General features: G+C 40.6%; 1 protein-coding gene across 12 annotated transcripts in view; it reads left to right on the top strand.

Moving 5' to 3' along the window:
- Positions 1-22,196, top strand: part of YEATS2 (YEATS domain containing 2) — a 102,660-nt gene that overhangs the window by 71,660 nt on the left and 8,804 nt on the right. For all 12 annotated transcript variants that reach the window (XM_024984769.2, XM_024984827.2, XM_024984851.2 and 9 more), the window contains 8 exons: positions 1,808-1,980; positions 2,778-2,936; positions 6,235-6,411; positions 9,843-10,029; positions 16,127-16,255; positions 16,789-16,887; positions 21,120-21,222; positions 22,089-22,162. In XM_024984769.2, coding sequence (XP_024840537.1) covers positions 1,808-1,980; positions 2,778-2,936; positions 6,235-6,411; positions 9,843-10,029; positions 16,127-16,255; positions 16,789-16,887; positions 21,120-21,222; positions 22,089-22,162 — 1,101 coding nt within the window. The remainder of the gene's footprint in view (positions 1-1,807; positions 1,981-2,777; positions 2,937-6,234; positions 6,412-9,842; positions 10,030-16,126; positions 16,256-16,788; positions 16,888-21,119; positions 21,223-22,088; positions 22,163-22,196) is intronic.

Here is a 22,196-nt window from a genome sequence, read left to right as displayed (position 1 = left end):
TTTTTAAAATAATCATAGTCTTGGGAGGTGACACTGTTTTCTTGGATTTGTTTACTGAAGAGTGGGATCAGGAACAAATACACTGAAGAGGTGAGGATGTTGAGGCTGTTTGTGGGAGAAGGCTGAGCTGGAAATAAAGAGGAGTTCTTTCTGTCAGTGGTATCTAAAGACTGGTAACACCAGAGAAGATTGCTGAACGCCTGCTTTTATCTTGAAGGGGATGGGAATAGGATTGGAATCAAATGTCTCTGCTTGCCATTATTTAGATGTGCTGCATCTTAAGTTTGCTAGTTTGGTTAAATTTGCTAGTTTGGGAAATGGCAAGAGAAATACAGGCTCAACTTCAGTGTATAAGATGTAAAGCCCCAAGGAAATTAGATGGTTTATACTTATATAAATGGTTTATACTTATAGACTTATATAAACTTCTGCTTTGACATATAGTGAAAAACAGTTTGGGTGGTGTTGAAAGGGTAAGAGGAATTCTATCTGAGTCAGAAGTATAATTGGTACAGTAATTAGGTTCGTTAGAAATTAGCCACTTGTCAAAATGCAGTGTGTGATTGTAACCAGGCAAGGGCTTGTGTGCCCATGGTACAGAAAGGCAGTTTCTGACAGGAGGAGTTTGCAGCAGAGTAAGGGTTTATTGCAGGGCACCAAGCAAGCAAGTGGGAAACAAGTCTCAGGTCCACTCCAGCTTGGTCTTTGAGTTTGGGGTTTTCAAAGGGGAAGAACAAAGAAGCCAGGGTTAGTCATCATCTCGTGACATTTCTTAGTCATAGTTTTGGGAGTCAGCATGTCTCTGGTTTATGTTTCTCTGGCCAGGTGGTCCAAGGCTCAGGGGTCTGTTCGCTCATCTTGCCCTGGAGAAACTGAGTTTTTACTTCAGCGATATTATTTGCAACAGCAGTTTTAGTACATGAATGATGTTATTAACAATGGCAGTTTTAGTCTTCTGACTCTGGTTGGTTAATGTTCAGTTAGCACAGGACTGAGGTCAAAGGGGACAAGAAAGGGAATAAAGTTTTGGATAGAGAGATTCATCATAAACTTGGCAGGGAATTTGGTTAAGGGGGACTGAGTTTCAGAAGCTAGTCAACGATTTTGTTTACTGACTGTAATGGGTGATTTCCACTCTCACCCTGGTGTTTTTTCCTCATACATAAGCAGTGATGTATCAAAAACTTAGCTATGTAAGAAAAAGACAATGTAAGTAATCCAAAAATCCATTCAGAGAGCTCCTTAGAGTTTAGTTTTTGTATGTCACCAAAAAGAAAGTAAAAAGGGGTACAAAGGCTTTAAAGTGGAATTTGAAAAGCAAAATAGACTGGAGTCATTATAAATATGAGGAAAGTCAGTTTTTTCCGGAGCAGGGTGAGATGGAAAAGAGAGTACTGTAAAATTACACTAAATTCCAGCAGTTTCACTGAAATTGAATCAGATGCCAGAAAGTTTGGGAGCTCCTCTCTGAGCACATTAGGTGCTGATTAAAAACACTTGGTTAGAAAATGTATCCAACTCAGTCTCCCACAGCTAAGCCAGAACACTTGCAAAGAGAAGTTCTTCATTTCAGTACTCAGAGCTGAACTAGTTGACCTCCATTCAGTCAGAAATAAATATATTTCCATCTTCTGCACCCGGAAATTCTCACTCTTGTCACAGAAGTCTGTATCACCAAAAAAGGAGGAAAGAAGGAAAGGGGAGGAATGCAGCCATCGTGACAACATTGCTCTGGGCTCATCTGTTTTCTCTGTTAAGGCTTCTCTTAGTATTTTTATGACTATGCTGTCATTCGTTGCATTTTCAGACCTCCAATCTGGCTCAGCTGGCAGCAGCGGCGGCGGCAGCAGTAGTGGTGGGGGAGGCGGTGGCAGCAGTGGAGCAACAGGAGGAACCGGTGGAGCCCAGAACCCTGCTGGCCCTGGAGGGATATCCCAGCATCTGACGTACACATCCTACATCCTCAAGCAAACCCCTCAGGTATGGTCGTTTGTCACTGGTACTTTCTACATCACCTAGTTATTTATAATGACTGCTTTTAATTGTAGTGGATTTACCTTTACAACTCTGGAATCAGGGGGGTCAGTACTATTAATAACATTTTAGCCATGTTACAAATTTGTATTATTTGGGGCTTGCTGTGTTTTGAGAGAAAAGCAAGTAGAGATTCAGAAAGACTTAAGTAACTTATCCAGGATCTCTCTGCTGAGCTAGTTGGTAGAATTTGGGTTTAAACCCAGGTCTTCGTGAGAGATATTTGCTGTGCTGTTGCCTCTCATGGGTTTGGAATAGTATTGGTGTATAGTTGAAATTTTTCTCTTAGACGGGAGTAACCAGATAGTACCAAGTTATGGTTTGGAGTTAACATTGGATTCAAGGTTAGGGACAGGTTTCTGCCATCTTGTTTTCCCTTAATCCTTTCTTTCCCCTCTTTCTTGGCTCCTCTTTCTTTCTTTCTTGGCTCCTTTCCAAGTAAGGGAAAAGAATTTTGGTTCCAGGTTCTTAGTAAGAAGGCAGATGGTTATCAGTCTGAATGGTTAAATCCAGTTGTGAGGACTAGATTGTAAAACTTGAGCTTCCAACAGCCTGCTCTGTAACTCAAGTGCAAAGTTTGACAAGTAGGGATAGCTCTTGGTAGTGACACTGAGATCAGAGCTGTTCTGTTTGTTTTGATGAGTAGTAGAAATGAAGGGGAGCATTGTTATAATATGGGACCTTGTGATTTAAAGTCATTTGAACTTAACAAATTACTGATCAGGTCTTTGTTTGTAACTTAGGGCACATTTTTAGTTGGCCAGCCATCACCCCAGACATCTGGGAAACAGCTGACTACGGGGTCAGTGGTCCAAGGAACACTGGGAGTCAGCACATCTTCTGCACAAGGACAGCAGACATTAAAAGTCATCTCTGGACAAAAAACCACTTTGTTTACCCAGGTAAATGCACACTCACACACATTCCAAATACGTAGTAGTTATGGCATTTATTTTTTTGGGGGGGTGTTAGTTCTAAAAGGTCTTGTAGGTCTTCATAGAACCATTTAACTTCAGCTTCTTCAGCATTACTGGTTGGGGCATAGACTTGGATTACAGAGGATGAGATGGCTGGATGGCATCACTGACTCGATGGACGTGAGTCTGAGTGAACTCTGGGAGTTGGTGACGGACAGGGAGGCCTGGCGTGCTGCGATTCATGGGGTCGCAAAGAGTCGGACATGACTGAACAACTGAACTGAACTGAACTGATGGCATTTATTTAAATGTTACAGCTTGTTTCTTTCCACAGAGAAATTATAGTTACCTAAGAGAATAGGTGATAAAATAGTATAGAATAATAAGAATAAAATATCAAAATTTGCAGAAATATAAGTAGAATGAGAAGATGAGACCAGAGAGTTATTTAGAAATGCAAACAGTACTGTCTTGTATATTTGATAAAATTTGCCAAAGTTAAATAAGATGATCAGTTGTAAAATTCACACTACTTGTGAGAGGAATTAAAATAACCACATAATATTTTCTTAGAAGAAACAAAGATTTTCTTGACCCTTCATTCTAAAAATTTCTCTGCAGGGACTTTGTATCGGAGATTCTGAATAGTGTTACAGGTTGTTTCAGCCACACTATCCATATTGTAAGTAAATGCTATAGGAAGCTTGGTGTATGTTTCTGTAGCTTCTTTAGTATAGGTGGAAGAGTAATGACAGAGAATTTTGACTGGGCGAGGGGTATCATAATCATCTGTAGGAGAATCTACAGCTAAATTTCAAAGACTTAACAGATGAAATAAAGTGTAGAAGGTATAGACAGTGTGACGCCATTTTTAACAAATAAAGCACTTTTTATGTCTGTGTAGATCAGCAGTTCTCAAAGCACATCAGATTTTTGTCAAATGCTTTTTCTCTGTCTATTGAGAGGATCATATGGTTTTTCTTTTTTTTTTTAATTTGTTAATAAAGTGAATCATCGATATTTCAAATTTAAAACAACCATGCATTCCTAGAATGAAACCTACTTGGTTGTGATATTTTCAAATACTCTTTCAAAGTATTGTTGAATTTGATTTAGTAACATTTTGTCTAGAATTTTCCCAAGGAATATTGGTCAGTAATTTTCATTGTAATTTCTCTCTGATTTTGGTTTTGGTATCAGAGTAGTGCTGACCTTATAAAATGAGTTGGAAACTTCTCCATCTTTTTCACTTTTTGGAGAAGAATTTATGTCAACTTGGTATTATTTCTTAACTATTCAGAGTACACCAGTGAAACTGTAGTGGCCTGGAGCTTTTCTAATTGGGAAGGTGTTAATCTGCAGTTCCAATTTATTTAACACGTATGACTGACTGTTCAGGTTATTTAGTCTTAAGGAGATTTGTTAGTTTATATCCTTAAAGGAATTGGTTTATTACATCTGTGTGTGTGTTTGTGTGTATATTAGTCGCTCAGCCGTGTGCGACTCTGTGACCCCATGGACTGTAGCCCACCAGGCTCCTCTGTCCATGGGATTCTCCAGGCAAGAATACTGGAGTGGGTTGCCATTCCCTTCTCCAGGGGATCTTTCCAACCCAGAGATTGAACCTGTGTCTCCTGCATTGCAGGCAGATACTTTACCGTGGAGCCATCAGAGAAGCCCTTTATTACATCTAAGTAGTTGAATTTCTTGGAACAAACTAGTTCATGATTTTCCCTCATTATCCTTTTAATGTCTGTAGGCTATTTAGTGATGTCCCCCTTTTCATTCTGGACTTTGATAATTACATATCTTCTCTTTTTTCTTGATCAGTCTAGTTAGAAGGTTTATCAGTTTTGTTGATCTTTTCAGATTACCAGCATTTGGTTTCCTTGAGTGTTGAATTCCCTTTGATCAGATGCTCTTTGCTATGTTAAACAGATATAAGGCTCCAGAATTCTTTAGGCAGTTCTTTAAAATCTTAGCAAATTTCTTCTAATCTGCTCATGTTGCACCCTATGCAGTGACTTTCTTTTTTTGTTCTGCCACAGCTAAGACCTTTGCTGTTGCTTTTTACTAAGGTATAATTTGCATTGAATAATGCGCACATCACAGTGTACTGCTCAGTGAGTTGGATGGATGTCTGTGCTCTTTCAAGCCTATCCCAGTCACGCTTCAGAGCATTTCCATCACTCTAAAACATAACCTTCATTTCTCATTCCACTTTTTTCTGTTACCATTTTTCTATTTCTGTTACCAGAGCAGCTTTTGTCTGTTCTTGAGCTTCATATCAATTATAGTTTTTTTTAGCTTCTGTTGTTGAACAGAGTGTTTTTGAGATTTATCCATGTGTGTATTGATTTTTGATTTTTGATTCTTGAATAATGTTTTGTTGCTTGACTCTACTCTCCTATTGATGGATACTTAGATTATTTCCAGGTTTTGACTTATGAATGATACTGTTATGAGCATTCTTATACAGATCATTTGTATAGTAGAATAGCTAGGTCATGGGGTAAATATAAGAAACTGATGGATAGTTTTATATCTGTCATTATCAAAGTGGTTGTACCATTTGATTCTCCCATGAGTAATGTGGGAGAGTTCTAGTTACTGTACATCCTCACAACAGAGTATCATCATTCTTTTAAATTTTAGCCATTTTTGTGAGTATGAAGTGATATCCCATTGTGATTTTAATTTGCGTGAGACCCCGATATAGATTAATGTCATGATTGCTTCTTCTGGATTCTAGTCATGACTCCATGCAATAATTTAACCAACCTGCAAAACTGAAAATGCTTACTCATGCCTTTTATAGAAAAAGTTTGCTGAACCCTGACTTAAACCTCTAAAACTATAATTTGTTGAATGAGTCTCAAAAGCTAAATGCTATGCCTGTACTAGCACCATTAAATTACCCATTTAAATCTAGCCCTTGATTAGATTTTCATGTCTAAACATTATGTGTTACATTTAGGAGCACTTTGGGCTCAGGTTTTTAATAACAAATGTCTCCTACCTTTGAAGGCACAGTTGCCAAACAGGGACTTGCAAATACATTCATTTACTTGGTCTACATCAGGGATAAAGGAACGTTTGTATTAAAAGGTCATAAACTTGAGAGTTTGTTGGAAAGTACACAAATAAATACTTCATATAGTTTTGATTAGCAAGGCTTTCTTGGGGATGTGTTGGGGGTTGGGGGGCGGATATATAGGTAAAGATTGAATTGTGCCTGTTAACCAGGGTAACATTATTACTCCAACCTGTTTTGTTTCTGCAGGCAGCCCCAGGGGGACAGGCGTCTCTAATGAAAATATCTGATAGCACCTTGAAGTCTGTACCAGCCACGTCCCAGCTCTCAAAGCCTGGAACCACAATGCTGAGAGTTGCAGGAGGGGTTATCACAACTGCCACTTCCCCAGCTGTAGCCCTCTCAGCAAATGGGCCTGCACAACAGGTGAGAAGTAGTACGATAGTGGAAAATCATAATGAAGCATAAAATCAGTTAAAAAAACACACACAACATAAGCTAGTCATCAGGCACACTAATGGGCACTCTAATTGCTCTTTTTAAAAAAAATTCAAATATTCACATACCACAAAATTCACCATTTTAAAGTATACAGTTCAGTGGTTTTTATTCTCGGGGTTGTATAACCATCAGTTCAGTTCAGTTCAGTCGCTCAGTCGTGTCCGACTCTTTGCAACCCCATGAATTGCAGCATGCCAGGCCTCCCTGTCCATCACCAACTCCTGGAGTTCACTCAGACTCATGTCCATCGAGTCAGTGATGCCATCCAGCCATCTCATCCTCTGTCGTCCCCTTCGATCACTTCTATCTAATTCTAGAACTTTTTGTTTTTATTACTCCAAAAAGAAACTTAGTACCCAGTAGTAGTCACTCCCATTTCCTTCCTCCTTCTTCCAAGTCTTAGGCAGCTTCTAATCTACTTTCTTGTGACCGGCTTTTTTTGCTTAGCATAATTTCAAGGTTCATATATTTTATAGCATGTGTTAGTACTTATTCCTTTTTATAGCCGAATAATATTCAGTGTTATGGATTTTGTTTCTCCATTCATCAGTTAGTGGATATTTGGGCTGTTTTCCCCTTTTGATTATAATGATTAATGGTGCCATGAACATTTGTGTACAAGTTTTATGTTGCAGGTGGATTCTTTACCAGCTGAGCCATGAGGGAAGCCCTTTTATATAATCCTGTGTTTTCATTTATCTTGTCTTTATACCTAGGAAGGAATTGCTAAATGATATAGTAACTACATTTAACATTTTGAAGAACTACTAAACTGGTTTCCCAAGCAGCTGCACTGTTTTATTAGAGTCCCACCAGCAATGTATGAGGGTTCAAAGTTTTTCCAGTCTTTGCTGATAATTGTCCATGTTTGTTGTTTTTGTTTGGAGCTTTTGTTTGTTTGTTTTAGCAATTGTAGTGGGTGTGAAGTGGTATTTCACTGTGGTTTTGATATCCATTTCCCTGATGGCTAGTGATATTGTGCATCTTTTCACATACTTACTGGCCATTTGTATATTCTCTTTGGAGAAATGTCTATTCAGGTCCTTTACCCATTATTTGGTTGGGTTATTTACTCTCTTTCTGTTACTGAGTTGTAGGAACTCTTTGTATATTCTAGATACAAGTCTTTTACCAGATTTGCAAAAATTTTCTCCTTTCTTATCTGTCTTTTCACTTTCTTGAATCACAAAACTAACTTTGATGAAGTCCTATTTACCTGTTTTCTTTTTAATAGAGTTTTAAAAAAATAATTTTTATTATTTATTTTTGGCTGTGCTGAGTCTTCATTGCTGTACAGGCTTTTCTCTTGTTGTGGAGAGCAGGGGGTTACTCTCTGGTTGCGGTGCATGGGCTTATCATTGTGGCCTCTCTTGTTACGGAGTGCAGGTTCTAGGGCTCATGGGCTCAGTAGTTGTGGGTCCTGGGCTCTAGTTCATGGGCTCTAGTGCATGGGCTGAAGAGTTGTGGCCATGCTCGCAGGTTTAGTTGTTTTGTGGCATGTGGCATCTTCCTGGATCAGGGATTGAACCCATGTCTCCTGCATTGACAGGCAGATTCTTTGCACTGGGTCTTGGTTGCTGCAGATGGGCTTTCCCTAGTGGTGGCAAGCAGGGGCTACTCTTTGTTGCAGTGTGTGGGCTCCTCATTGCAGTGGTTTCACTTGTTGCAGAGCACAGGCCTTGGGTGCACAGGCTCACTGGTTGTGGTGTGTGACTCTAGAGCATGCAGACCCCAGTAGTTGCAGCTTGCAGGTCAGTAGTGGTGGCACATTGGCTCAGTTGCTTCATGGCATGTGGAATCCTCCTGGACCAGGGATCAAACCCATGTTCCCTGCATTGGCAGGTGGATTCCTATCCACTGCACCACCAGGGAAGTCCCCTATCAGTTTTTCTTTCATTGCTTATGTTTATGCTAGTAAAAAACCATTGCCTAATCCAAAGTCAGAAAATATAAGCCTATGTTTTCTTCTAAGAGTTTTCTAGTTTTGGCCCTTACATTTACCTCTTTGTCCATTTTGAATTAGCCTTTGTATACAGTATGAGATAGGGGGCCAAACTTTATTCTTCTGTTTGTAAGTATCCAGTTGGCCAGCAACATTTGTTGAAAAGTCTGTTTCCCTTTTGAATTGTCTTGACATCCCAAGATGCTCACTTCCCAGGCTTCACACCTCCTGCAACTACTGCTTCTCCTCACATGCCTACTCATACCACTCTACTTTGCAGTTCCTTGAACATACGCTCTTTCTTACCCCTCTGACTTTCTGCATGCTCTCTCCTTCCAGGGAAGACCCTCTTATTTCCCCCTTTTCCTGTCTTCAAGATATCCCTAACGCTCCCAGTTCTCTCCCTCCCATCCCTAGGCTGAAGGAGTGACCCTCTCACTTGTCATGCTGTCTTGTACCCTTGCCTGCTGCAGCCTTCTTCACTGTCTGGTAACCCTCTCCTTGAGGGCTTTTATCTCGGGACCCTAATATTTAACACTGTGCTTTGTATAGATGTTTGTTGAATAATATGACAAACTTTAAAATATTATACTGAGTTTTTAATAAAGTCATACTATTCCATTCTCACATTCTGAGATTATGTCTGATTGCGGGTGATAAGTTGAAATATTGTTTTATCAGTCAGTTCAGTCCCTCAGTCATGTCCGACTCTATGTGACCCCATGGACTGCAGCACGCCAGGCCTCCCTGTCCATCACCAACTCCCGGAGTTTACTCAAACTCATGTCCATTGAGTCGGTGATGCCATCCAACCATCCCATCCTCTGTCGTCCCTTTCTCCTCCCGCCTTCAATCTTTCCCAGCACCAGGGTCTTTTCCAGTGAGTCATTTCTTTGCATCAGGTGGCCAAAGTATTGGAGTTTCATCTTCAGCATCAGTCCTTCCAGTGAATATTCAGAATTGATTTCCTTTAGGACTGACTGGTTTGATCTCCTTGTAGTCCAAGGGACTCTCAAAAGTCCTCTCCATCACCACAGTTCAAAAGCCTCAGTTCTTCAGCGCTCAGCTTTCTTATAGTTCAGCCCTCACATCCATACATGACTACTGGGAAAACCATAACCTTGACTAGACAGACCTTATTTTATAAAGTGATAAATAGGTGGTGAATTTCTTAATGTGGTAATCCTATAATACGTCCTCATTTTGAAATTTTTAAAATGTCCTGGTCCGTGAAGTCTGAAAGCATAGGAACTGCCAAACTAAAGAAGCAATTTTTTTACATGGCATGACATTGAATAGGTAGTTAATAACAGCTATTAGCTAATATTTTGGGTGTGCTACATGGCAGTCACTGTTCTAAGTAAGTTACACTACTTTCTTCTTAATTTTTATTGTTTCTGGTTTTATGGTTTAGCAGTCAGAAGGAACAACTCCTGGTTCATCGTCTGCTGTGGGTTCTGTCATGAAAACTTCCGGACAGCAGCAAGTGTGTGTGAGCCAGGCCGCTGTGGGATCCTGCAAGGCTCCTGCCCCCTCTGTCATCAGCGCCACGTCCCTGGTGTCCACACCAAACCCCATCTCTGGAAAAGCCACAGTGTCAGGTCAGTTGTATCATCATTTTATTTCCCTTTCCCTTCTTTGGCCTAGAATATTTCTGGAAGGTCCTCAGTTCAGCTCATTTGTGTCCAACTCTTTGCGACCCCATGAATCACAGCACGCCAGGCCTCCCTGTCCATCACCAACTCCTGGAGTTCACTCAGACTCAGATCCATCGAGTTGGTGATGCCTTCCAGCCATCGCATCTGTCGTCCCCTTCTCCTCCTGCCCCCAATCCCTCCCAGCATCAGGGTCTTTTCCAGTGAGTCAACTCTTCACATGAGGTGGCCAAAGTATTGGAGTTTCAGCTTCAGCATCAGTCCTTCCAATGAACACCCAGGACTGATCTCCTTTAGGATGGACTGGTTGGATCTCCTTGCAGTCCAAGGGACTCTCCCCAAAATTTTGTATAATAAATTATTAAAAACCATTAACTTGGAGGCATTTTTCATATAGCTTCTTTCTAGATGAAGTATTATTTAAAATGTAGGTATAAATTTTCAAGTCTGAAATGTTTTTATGGATTGAGTAAGAATTTTTAAGTGATATAGTAAAACTTCAGCCATCTGGAACTCTGGGAATTTCTCATCAGTTTTGAGTGGAGCTTATAGCAAAACATCCTACATTTCTTTTTGCTTTCATAAAGTACATAAAATGTAAAATTTTAAACGTAAAGATGTAAATTTTGAGTCCAAGACATGGTTTTTAACAGTAGTTACTGTATTAAGTTGTGTCAGAATGACATGCCTGAGGTTTGGTAAAATGTGTCCTGTCTCCATGCCCATACTGAATGGCCTCAGAAAAGTGTGCCTTTTACTTCTTTGGGTAAGCTAGAGCACAAATCCTGAAGCTGGATTGCCTAATGCTTACTTCATGAAGTTTAAATGCCTAGGGTACTGTCTGACATGTAGTAATGATTATATAAATAATTGCTGCTATTGTCATTTTTAGTATCATCGTTGTTAGTCCACGTTCCCTTACCTACAATTCTGAAATTCAAAAAGCTGTAAAAACCGAAGGTTTGCTTACTGTTGTTGTTCTCCATAACTATTTTAGAGAAAAATCTGACTGCCGGCTCACTGGAAAGACCCTAATGCTGGGAAAGATTGAGGGCAGAAAGGAGAAGGGGGCAACAGAGGATGAGATGGATAGCATCAGCAACTCAATGGACATGAATTTGAGCAAACTCAGGGAGATAGTGGAGTGCAGAGGGGCATGGCATGCTACATACAGTCCATGGGGTTGCAGAGAGTCAGACATTACTTAGTGACTTAACAATAACATATATCATTTACAGACACATATGTACATACAGAGAAACATACATAAATACATACACATACATATAGTCAACTCATTGGAAAAGACCCTGATGCTGGGAAAGATTGAGGGTGGGAGGAGAAGGGGTCGACATGAGATGGTTGGATGGTATCACTGACTCACTGGACATGAGTTTGAGCAAACCTTGGGATATAATGAAGAACAGGGAAGCTTGGAGTGCTGCAGTTCATGGTGTCTTAAAGCGTTGGACACAACTTAGCAACTAAACAACAACACATGCCCCAGTCCCTTTGCATAAAGATTGTGGATATTCTTCCCTGTTACTGCATATAGTTTGCTAAAATAAAAGCACAGGCTTGTGAGCTCTTCAGTCTAAATAAATCATCTTGACAACACTTGGGTATTTTCAAAACTAACAAAAAAAATTTTGTGGAAATTCTCGTTTATTTTTCCCATGGTTTCTACCTCCCAATTAAAATTGACCAAATTTTTTTTATGAGGGTATTTTTGTTTTTCTTTTTTTTTAAGGCTGAGGAATCCACCTTAAATCCTTTCAGGGAGGCAGTGGCCAGGGGACAGTGGTCTCTTTTGGTTCAACCACTTTGTGCCTGACACGGTCCACAGAAATTGTCTTGCTGAGGGTGGATGCCCTTGTGGCCTGATGCATTTCGTGTCCCCCTTATCCTCACATGGCAGTCTTCATGTGGCAGGTGCCTTAATGGCTTCTAAGTGCCTGACCCGTGCCCACACAATATTGGTTGGCCTAGTCCTCAGTTGTAAAGAAGACAAAAGAGAGACCCTTACCCGTTCAGGTGGCAGCTACTGGGGCACAGTGAGCAGTGGGGCCTTTGGAACACACCAGAGGGTAACCCTGGCCAGAGTTCCTCAGTTGCTTCCACAGCACTTGCCTGGTGGCAGAGGGTCCCTATGAGAAAGGAGAAGCGAGGAGGTGGGGGAAGAGACCCCAGGTTCCCTGTACAAGCCACCAGAAATGCCGTGGTCCGAGCACACGTTGGAAAAGAATTTCCAGAGATGAGACAGAATGAGAGGGAAATATAGTTTATTAGAGTGGGAGACACTGTTAGAACAGTGGGCCAGCCCAAGGGAGAACCAACCATGTTGTTATTATCACTAGATTCCATTGTTGTTTAGTTGCTCACTTGTGTCCAACTCTTTGTGACCCCATGGACTACAGCATGTCAGGTTTCCCTGTCCTTGACTGTCTCCTGGATTTTGCTCAAACTCGTGTTCATTGAATTGGTGATGTTATCCAACCACCTCATCCTCTGTTGTCTTCTCCTGCCTTCAGTATTTCCCAGCATCAGGGTCTTTTCCAGTGAGTCAGCAGCCCTTCACATCAGGTGGCCAGTTTTGGAGCTTCAGCATCATTTGTTTCAATGAATATTCAGGGTTGATTTCCTTTAGGATTAACTGATTTGATCTCCTTGCAGTCCAAGGGCCTCTCAGGAGTCTTCTCCAGTCAAAAGCATTAATTCTTCGGTATTCAGCTTTCTTTATGGTCCAACTCTCACATCCATACATGACAACTGGAAAAACCATAGCTTTGATGATATGAACCTTTTTTGGCAAAGTGATGTCTCTACTTTTTAATACGCTATCTCGATTTGTCATAGCTTTTCTTCCAAGGAGCAAGTCTTTTAATTTCGTGATTGCAGTCACCATCCACAGTGATTTTGGAGCCCAAGAAAATAAAGTCTGTCACTATTTCCATTTTTTCCCCATTTATTTACAGTGAGGTGATGGGACCAGATGCCATGATCTTAGCTTTCTGAATGTTGAGTTTTAAGCCAGCTTTTTCACTGTCCTCTTTCACCTTCATCAAGAGGCTCTGTAGTTCCTCTTCGCTTTCTGCCATTAGGATGGTGTCATCTGCATATCTGAGGTTATTGATAGTTCTCCCGTCAGTCTTGATTCCAGCTTGAACTTCATCCAGCCCAACATTTCACACGATGTACTTTGCACATAAGTTCCATTTATGACTCCAAATCAAAACCCTATGTTTCATTTGCTTTTTGGATGGTTAAGTACCAAAACATTAAGGCTCATTTATTTTCCCATGGTTTCTACCCCTCAGTTAAGATTGACCAATTTTTCTTTTATGAGGATTGCTTGTTCTCTGCTAACTGAATGTTTAGAGGTAGTGTATTAGCACTGGAGTAGAAATTATAGAAGTGGAAGGAATTACTATTGTAAGAAATGAGTAAGAGACTCATTATTTTCTACTATCCATTAATTTTGTGTGTGTGGATTCTTGTTTTTTTAAATTGAGGTATAAAGGCAATGGCACCCCACTCCAATACTCTTGCCTGGAAAATCCCATGGACAGAGGAGCCTGGTAGGCTGCAGTCCATGGGGTCGCTAAGAGTTGGACACAACTGAGTGATGTCACTTTCACTTTTCACTTTCATGCATTGGAGAAGGAAATGGCAACCCACTCCAGTGTTCTTGCCTGGAGAATCCCAGGGACAGGGGAGCCTGGTGGGCTGCCGTCTATGGGGTCGCACAGAGTCGGACACGACTGAAGCAACTTAGCAGTAGCATAATCTTTATAATTTTTCAATTAATTTTTTTGTGTGCATTACAAACTATTTTGAACAAGATTCCCATTGTGACTGGAACAGAGTAAGCAAGGGAAAGAGTACTAGGAGGTAAAGTCAGAGTGATGGGGCCAAATCACATAGGGCCTTTGTGGATCATTGTAAAACCATTGATTTTTACTTCAAGAGAAGCCATTGTAGGGGTCTTCCACTAAGGAGTAACATGAACTGCCTGTATCTTTTAATAAGTCATTGGCTATAGCATTTAGATTAATCTGTGGGGCACAAGATGGAAGCAGGGGACAGACCAAGAAGTAGACACTAAACTAAGAAAGAAACTTTGCTGTATTAGGGACCTCTGGCAATATCAGACTAAAAGGAGTTCCAGAAGTAAACAGAAAAGTTTAGTAATTACATTATCATTGGATTTCTCAGTAGCAGTACTGGAAGCTGGTTTTCAAAATTTTTGCTTTTCAAAATTCTAGAGGGGAATTCTTGTAGTCTAGAGTTCTGCAGTTGGCCCAATCTTTACTAAGTATGAGGGTAGATATTTTCTGACAGGCAGCCTTTCAAATGTATTTTCTAGATTCTGTCTCGGAGCATAATTAAAATATATGTTTCATCAGAGCTAAGAGATGTAGACCAGGAAAAAGGACAAAAATAGAAGGAAGGCAAAGGGAACTCTCAGGGTAGCTATGAAGTATGTTCTACAGCTGAGACCTTGGCCGCAGGCCTAGAAACCAGCAGTCTAGATGGAGCAAGCAGATCAGAGCACCCTGGGAAGGATAGCTCTGACTTTAAAAATGGAAGTGTAAATTATTTAAGAGGTTTGACCATATGGAGGAGAACTCTGTATTTGGGGGGAGGTTTGTAGTGTTTTTGAAGGACATGGGAAGACTTTGGTATGTTGTTGAAAGAGAACTAAATAAGCAGATGAAAAGGAAGAAAATTTTTAACTCCAGAAAATGAAATGGAATCATAGTATCATGGTATTCTTTGGATCAATAGAGGCCACTATTGGAGGAGAGGGAAGATAGGGTCTAAAGCTTATCTACCCTAATAGTCAGTGTGTAGCATTAAAATGTTACATCAAATTGAATCAAGGCCTACAATATACACATTGTTTTAAAAGACCAAAAGGGTTAAAAGTGGATGCTACCTGTGAACAAGATGAAGACAGGGAGGTGGAGCAAAGGATGGCTGTTTTTAGTTATATGCCTTTTAGCCCTTTGTAACTTTTCAACTGATAAGCGTATAGTATAGTATTAAAATAGAAATAAGAATTGTTAAAATATGAAGAAACAGGTAATTGTACTCTTGGGCGGGGGTTGGGGGCACATCTCAGTAACTAACTACTGCTTGACGATCTAACATTCACTGATTCCAGAGAATGATTTTGTTTATTGAAGGCTTTGTTCTTGAAAGTATTTGAGATCCAACTGCATTCCAGTGCCTTAAAGGACCTTTAGCCTCTGTTGGTATTCTTAGGTTTTTCTAACATGCATTTCCGCTGTTTCTTGTGTACTCTTTCTGTCACTCTTCCACTGGCCCTCTGAATGCCTAGAATAGTTTTATGATGGAAATGGGAGTATGGAAATTGCTTTAAAGCGAAGTAGGAGAGGATGAACCTTTCTAAAATAAGTGGAGACTATCTGGTTTGAAAAATAAAGGCTGCACAAAGATAGGAAACTGTAAGTTCTGGTGAGTACATAGATTGAAGCATTAGATACGTAGAGATGTTGTGAAGGAGATGTAGATAAATTAGGACCAGATTAAAATGGACTCCTTGTGTTTGACTAATTTTGGAAACATACTCTAGGCAGACCAGAGCCAGAGAAGGTTTTCAAGTAGGAAAATGATAATTATCCAAACCAAAAATACAAAATTTTACATCCAGTTTGTATCACAGCTGTATGTAAAACAAATAAATAGTCATAGAAAACTAACATTGAGAAAAACTATCTCAAAATAATGATACTGGTTGTCTCTGCAGTAGGACTCTGTGGCTTTTTTCTATTATTTCCACTTTTTCAAAAATTTTTGTATTATGATAGCAGGGTAAAAAATAAATCATTATTGTTGCATCATTGTCTCCTTGAGAAACCTGCTTCATCCATTGCCTCATGCTTCTGGCTCTTTCTTTATGGAAAGAGTAAATGTCCTAAGAACATCCTGCTGTGAGAAAATGTGAATGCTAAAGAAGGCAGGAACTTTAAGGAAGCATCTGATCTTCAGCTTGGCCTTATCTTCCAACTTATTTTAGGATTGTTAAAGATTCACTCCAGTCAATCCAATCCCCAGCAGGCTGTCCTGACGATCCCCAGCCAGCTCAAACCACTCAGTGTAAACACGTCTGGAGGTGTGCAGACGATACTGATGCCTGTGAATAAAGGTGAGTCCTTCACCTGTTGGGTGTGGTTGTCTCTCCAGTCTCTCTGCCTGGAGGGTGTGTCTGGTGGGAGGGTCTGTCTGGTGGGAAGGTCTGTAGTCCGTCCTTTGGTGGCCACTCCTGCCTTGTACAGCCTGCCCTTGAGCTGTCACCATACTTCCTAGCACCAGCTCTGGGACTGAAAGTAACACCCAAGTGATCCATTGACTTCTAAATAGCTGCTCATTTCTAAAGTTGAGCAGGGAAGTAGATCTTAAACATTTATGAGAGTACAGGTCAATTGGGTTTTTACTTTCTGAGGTTAGTGACCAAGCCTGCATTTCCACGGTTGACAATAACAGCTCAGTTACCCTGGTACTAATAGTAAACAGCCCACCTTACAAATCTGTGTAAAGCAAGGACCTTACCATTTCTGTTACACTGAAATTGTTTTTGTGCTAGTCATCTACAGTAGAGCTGTCACCTGGGAGATAGATTATTTTCATTAAAATAATTTATGTATTTCTTATATCCTCCCCTCCTCTTTTGCCTGTTAGTGGTTCAATCGTTTTCTACCAGCAAATCACCTGCCATTCTGCCTGTGGCTGCCCCAACTCCAGTTGTCCCCAGCTCTGCTCCAGCAGCTGTTACAAAAGGTATGTCATTTCCCACAGTATGTTTGCCCAGAAGTTTTATGCAAGACATTACTATCATAAGACTCCCTTGAATTTCAGCATTCATGAATCAGTCGCTTCAAAAATACGTAGGGTGTTTATTGGCACATCGGAGAAGGCAATGGCACCCCACTCCAGTACTCTTGCTTGGAAAATCCCATGGATGGAGGAGCCTGGTGGGCTGTAGTCCATGGGGTCACTGAGGGTCGGACACGACTGAGTGACTTCACTTTGACTTTTCACTTTCATGCATTGGAGAAGGAAATGGCGACCCACTCCAGTGTTTCTGCCTGGAGAATCCCAGGGACGGGGGAGCCTATGGGGTCGCACAGAGTCGGACATGACTGAAGTGACTTAGCAGTATTGGCACATGGCCATGCCGATTCATTTGTATATTGTCCGTGTGTGCACTGCAGCCTCAGAGTTTGGTCATTCCAGCTGAGTTCACATGACCCACAAAGCCTAAAGTATTTACTGATTAGTTCTTATAGGAAAAGTATGTCAGTCATGATGAAAGATGCTAACCTAAACCAGCATCTCTCCTCAGTAGCAGGTGTGTATCATAGTCCTCATACAGATTCTGATTCAATTAATTTTGGACTGGACCAGAGCATTTCTGTTTTGATTTTAATTAAGCATACCATTTGATGAATTTTGACAACTGCATGAACCTAGCATCCCATTCACACTATAGGAATTCTCATCCCCTGTAGGCAGCCACTGTTTCAATTTCTATGATAGATTAATCGTGTCTGTTTTTTAACTTCATGTGAATGGAAGCACATGCATTCTTTTGTGTCTGATTTAATTCACCCACTCAGTGTTTTTTGAGATTCAGCCATGTTGTTGCTAAGTAGTATTCCATACTGTAGAGGTGAATGGATAGACCATAGTATGTTTATCCTGTCTCCTGTTGGTGGACATTAGGTTTGTTTCCAGTTTGGGGCTATTATATGTAAGTCTTAGAAGAGCCTATCCAGTAAATAGCTCTCCCAACCTGAAAATACTGATTATATGATTTTGTGATTGAGTGCCAGATTAAATTATTGTATTTACAGGAATTCCCTGGTGTAGTTAGGACTTGGTGCTTTCACTCTATGGCAGGTTCAGTCCCCAGCTGAGGAACTAAGAGAACCACAAGCAGTGCCATGTGGCCAAATAAATAAATAGCATATACTTGCATCTACAGAACTAGAGTGTCTGAACTTTTTCTGAGGGCTTCCTTCTGTTTCTTGACGTCTCAGAATCACTAGGGGTTGGGGGAAGATGTCTTGCTGACAGCGGAATTAGCAAGGTCACTCGATACAAGTTGGTATACATATAAAAGCCACTTCGAGTTCTATATAGAAATTAACTGCCAACGATCCACTAAATATTTATGAGAGAAACTTAAAGACCTAAAAGAACTTGAAGGATATACAATTACAATTAATTATATAAATTTACTGAAATACCTGATTTTAGTCTGTCTCCCAAAAGGACATGGGTTCAGTACAGTCCCAGTCAGAATCTCTAGTGTTGTTTTGGTGTTTGTGTAGAAATTGACAAGATAGTCTAAAATGTATATGGGAATGCACAGGCCTAGAGTAGCTGATACAATCTTGAATAAAAAGCTGGGGGACTTGGGTCACCAGATGTATATATACTGTAAGGCTACATAATTGAGATAGCGTAGTATTGGTTCAAGAACAGACAGAATGTAGGGGTCAGGCAATGGAAGGTGCAAACCGTTGGATGTAAGACAGGCTCAGAGATGTACTGTTCAGCACAGGGAATATAGCCAGTACTTACCTGATTTATGACAGACTCAGCACGGAAAAGATGTTCTTTTCAATAAGTTGTACTGGGCTAATTAGATATATCCTTTTGGGGGAAAGAAGAAAACTTGGCCCCTACCTTACTTACATCATAAAATTTAATTTGCATTGGGTCCTAGACCTAAATGTGAAGGATGAAACAGTAAAGCTTCTGGAAGAGAATATGAGAATATCTTCATGACTTTGGGCAAAGAAAACACAAGAAAAGCAGCCATGAAAGAACAGATTGATAAATTAGACTTTATTAATACTAGGAACTTTACTGTATCGGATGGACAAAATTTAAGAGTGAAAGTCGCCACATACATCCTGAAAGATATTTGCAATTGATATATCTGACAAAGAGTTCTCCCCAGAATATAGAAGACCTAAAAGTCAGTATGAAAAAGACGCTGAATTTTTTTTTAAAGAGCAAGAAGTATAAACAGATACTTTACAGAAGAGGATATTTAAATACAATGAAATGAAAAGTTGTTCACCCTCATCAGTCGTCAAAGGAATGCAAGTTAAAACCATAGTGATATTGTTCTTTCACCAGAATTAAAAGAACTGCATTGCTAAGTGTTGACAAGGATGTGAAGCAACTGGAACTCACATACCCTGCTTGTGGGGCTACAAATTGACATAATAACTTTGGAAATGAGTTTGGCAGTTTCTGGTAAAGTTAACTTTAACATGTTATCTGTCATGTGTTCCAGGAGGTACACTTCTAGGAAATGCATGCATATGTGCACCCAGATACATATACAAGCTTTCCTTTTTTTTTTTTTTTTTTAATAGCCAAAAAGATGCTGACACAAAAGGGTATACACGATGTGATTCCAGTTATATAAAATTTAAAGTGGAATTGGCAGAGAGGAATGCTAGAAGCATAAGGGACCCTGGCTGAGGACTGGAAGTACTCTGCATTTTGATTGAGGTGCTGGGTGCATGGATGTATATGTAGGTAAAATTTATCAAACTGTACCCTTAATATTTGTGCATTTTTTGCAAGTTATGCATCAGTGAAAAGGGGGAAGATACACTGTGTATCTCACTTGTAGACCTTTGCTTATATGAAACTATTGAGGGATGTTGAGTAGAAAATGACACTAGCACGCTGCTTTAGGCGCATGTACTGGTGCTCGTGTACAAGGTGAGTCGTAAGGGGATAGACTGACGGCAGGGGAGCTGGTGCAAAAGAAGTGTGCACGCATGCACACGTGTGCATGCACAGTGTTTTGATCAGAGACTGTAGAAGGAAGACACATGCTCCTGACACAGTTATCTTCCGTCAGTAGATTTGGTAAGATCATGACATCCGGTCCCATCACTCCATGGCAAATAGATGGGGAAACAGTGACTGACTTTATTTTTGTGGGCTCCAAAATCACTGCAGATGGTGACTACAGCCATGAAATTAAAAGACGCTTACTCCTTGGAAGGAAAGTTATGACCAACCTAGACAGCATATCGAAAAGCAGAGACATTACTTTGTCAACAAAGGTCTGTCTGGTCAAGGCTACGGTTTTTTGAGTGGTCATGTATGGATGTGAGAGTTGGACTGTGAAGAAAGCTGAGCACCAAAGAATTGATGCTTTTAAACTGTGGTGTTGGAGAAGACTCTTGAGAGTCCCTTGGACTGCAAGGAGATCCAACCAGTCCATCCTAAAGCAGATCAGCCCCAGGTGTTCATTGGAAGGACTGATGTTGAAGCTGAAGCTCCAATACTTTGGCCACCTGATGCGAAGAGCTGACTCATTTGAAAAGACCCTGATGCTGGGAACGATTGAGGGCAGGAGGAGAAGGGGAGGACAGAGGATGAGATGGTTGGATGGCATCACTGACTCAATGGACATGGGTTTGGGTGGACTCCGGGAGTTGGTGATGGACAGGGAGGCCTGGTGTGCTGCCGTTCATGGGGTCGCAAAGAGTCGGACACAACTGAGCAACTGAACTGAACTGAAAAGCCTCATGTGATGAGCTCGGATTTTTCCCAGTACAAAAGAAATTTGTTTTTTGCTGTGTGTCTCAGAACACTAAGATAATGCTAAAAGTTGATAAACTTAGCTGGAGAGATGATAAACAATAGGATATTAAACTTAGAACAGGCCAGCATTGTATTTTAATGTGGCGTTGTTCAAGTGTAAGAGTGCATGTGTGTGGTCTTCCACAGTGGTGTGGTTAGCCTTCTAAGAAATATCTAAAAGCCATTTTATTGCCCTGCCTTTGTCATGAGACACAGGCTAACAGTTCTCCCCTTGTCTGCTGATCCCGTGACGACAGGCGCTATCCCAGCACCCTGGCTGTCTCTGCAGCTGTGGCAGCACCCTCACTGGGTTCCCATTGTTTCTGTCCACAGGTGTCGTTCCATCATTGAGCCCTAATAGCGCTCTCATTGTTTCTATTCCCTTGTAGTGAAGACAGAACCGGAAACACCTGCACCAGGGGGCCCCTCCCAGGATGGTCAGACAGCAGTGAAAACAGAAGACAGTTCTGAGCTGGGAAACTATGTCATTAAGTAATTATTTCAGTCCTTTCTAAGGGGTTTGTGCTTTTAGTATGTTATGGTACTTGAAAAAAAAACCATCCCTGTGACAACTATATGTAGAGTTTTCTGTATGCATTAAGCCCTTTGATGGGTAGAAGCTTCTGTCCATGTGTGGTGAACAAGTATTACCATTTGCTGCACAGCTCAGGAGGCTTCATTTAACACCTCGATGTGACCTCCGAGCGGCACCTGATTAAGGGCCTTGGATGCAATTATAGGTCTCCCTTCCTTTGAGCTTGCCAACATCAAGTTTCTTTGCTCCATCTTTGGGTGTGAAATTTATGATGTAATTGCTCAGGTGTGTGTACATTTTGTGTTGCAGTATCCACACATGTGCCCAGTCTTAAACAGCTGCCTTTTTATGGCCCATACACACTCAGTGCTGCTTCTAGAAATACTGAGATTTTCTCATTTCCAAACTGGGGGAAACCCACTTCTAGCATATTTTGAAGTACCTCAAACTGCTTGGACGGTAGAGACTTAGCCACTTTCACAGAGTTGACAGCATGAACTGTAATAACACTATGAGTCTCTGCTCTAGTGACAGTCCCACTACAGAAAGATTACATGACTATTTTAAAATATAAAATGAAATGTCAAGTTTGCATTATTTGTCATTCCTGGGGTCTCATCTGTTTTAGTGTTGACTTTAAGCATTAAATGCTTTTTGTTTATAAACAAGGCAATATATAGAAGGAAGGACATGCAGATATAGTTGGGTTTAATTCCCTTGTAAAGGAGAAATATTTAATACATACATAAATTCATACGTATATACACACACAGAGAAACCACTGTATGTATTCGCTACCCAAATTTTCTTTTGTCCTTCTCAGGATAGACCATTTAGAGACCATCCAGCAACTCTTAACAGCAGTAGTGAAGAAGATCCCATTAATTACTGCAAAAAGTAAGACCACACTGAGTATACGGGAGCGTGGTTT

Source organism: Bos taurus, chromosome 1, assembly GCF_002263795.3.
Source record: "Bos taurus isolate L1 Dominette 01449 registration number 42190680 breed Hereford chromosome 1, ARS-UCD2.0, whole genome shotgun sequence".
NCBI classification, from domain to species: domain Eukaryota; kingdom Metazoa; phylum Chordata; class Mammalia; order Artiodactyla; family Bovidae; genus Bos; species Bos taurus.
The sequence above is the reverse complement of the archived record's forward strand: the minus strand, read 5'-3'. Positions and strand labels throughout refer to the sequence as shown.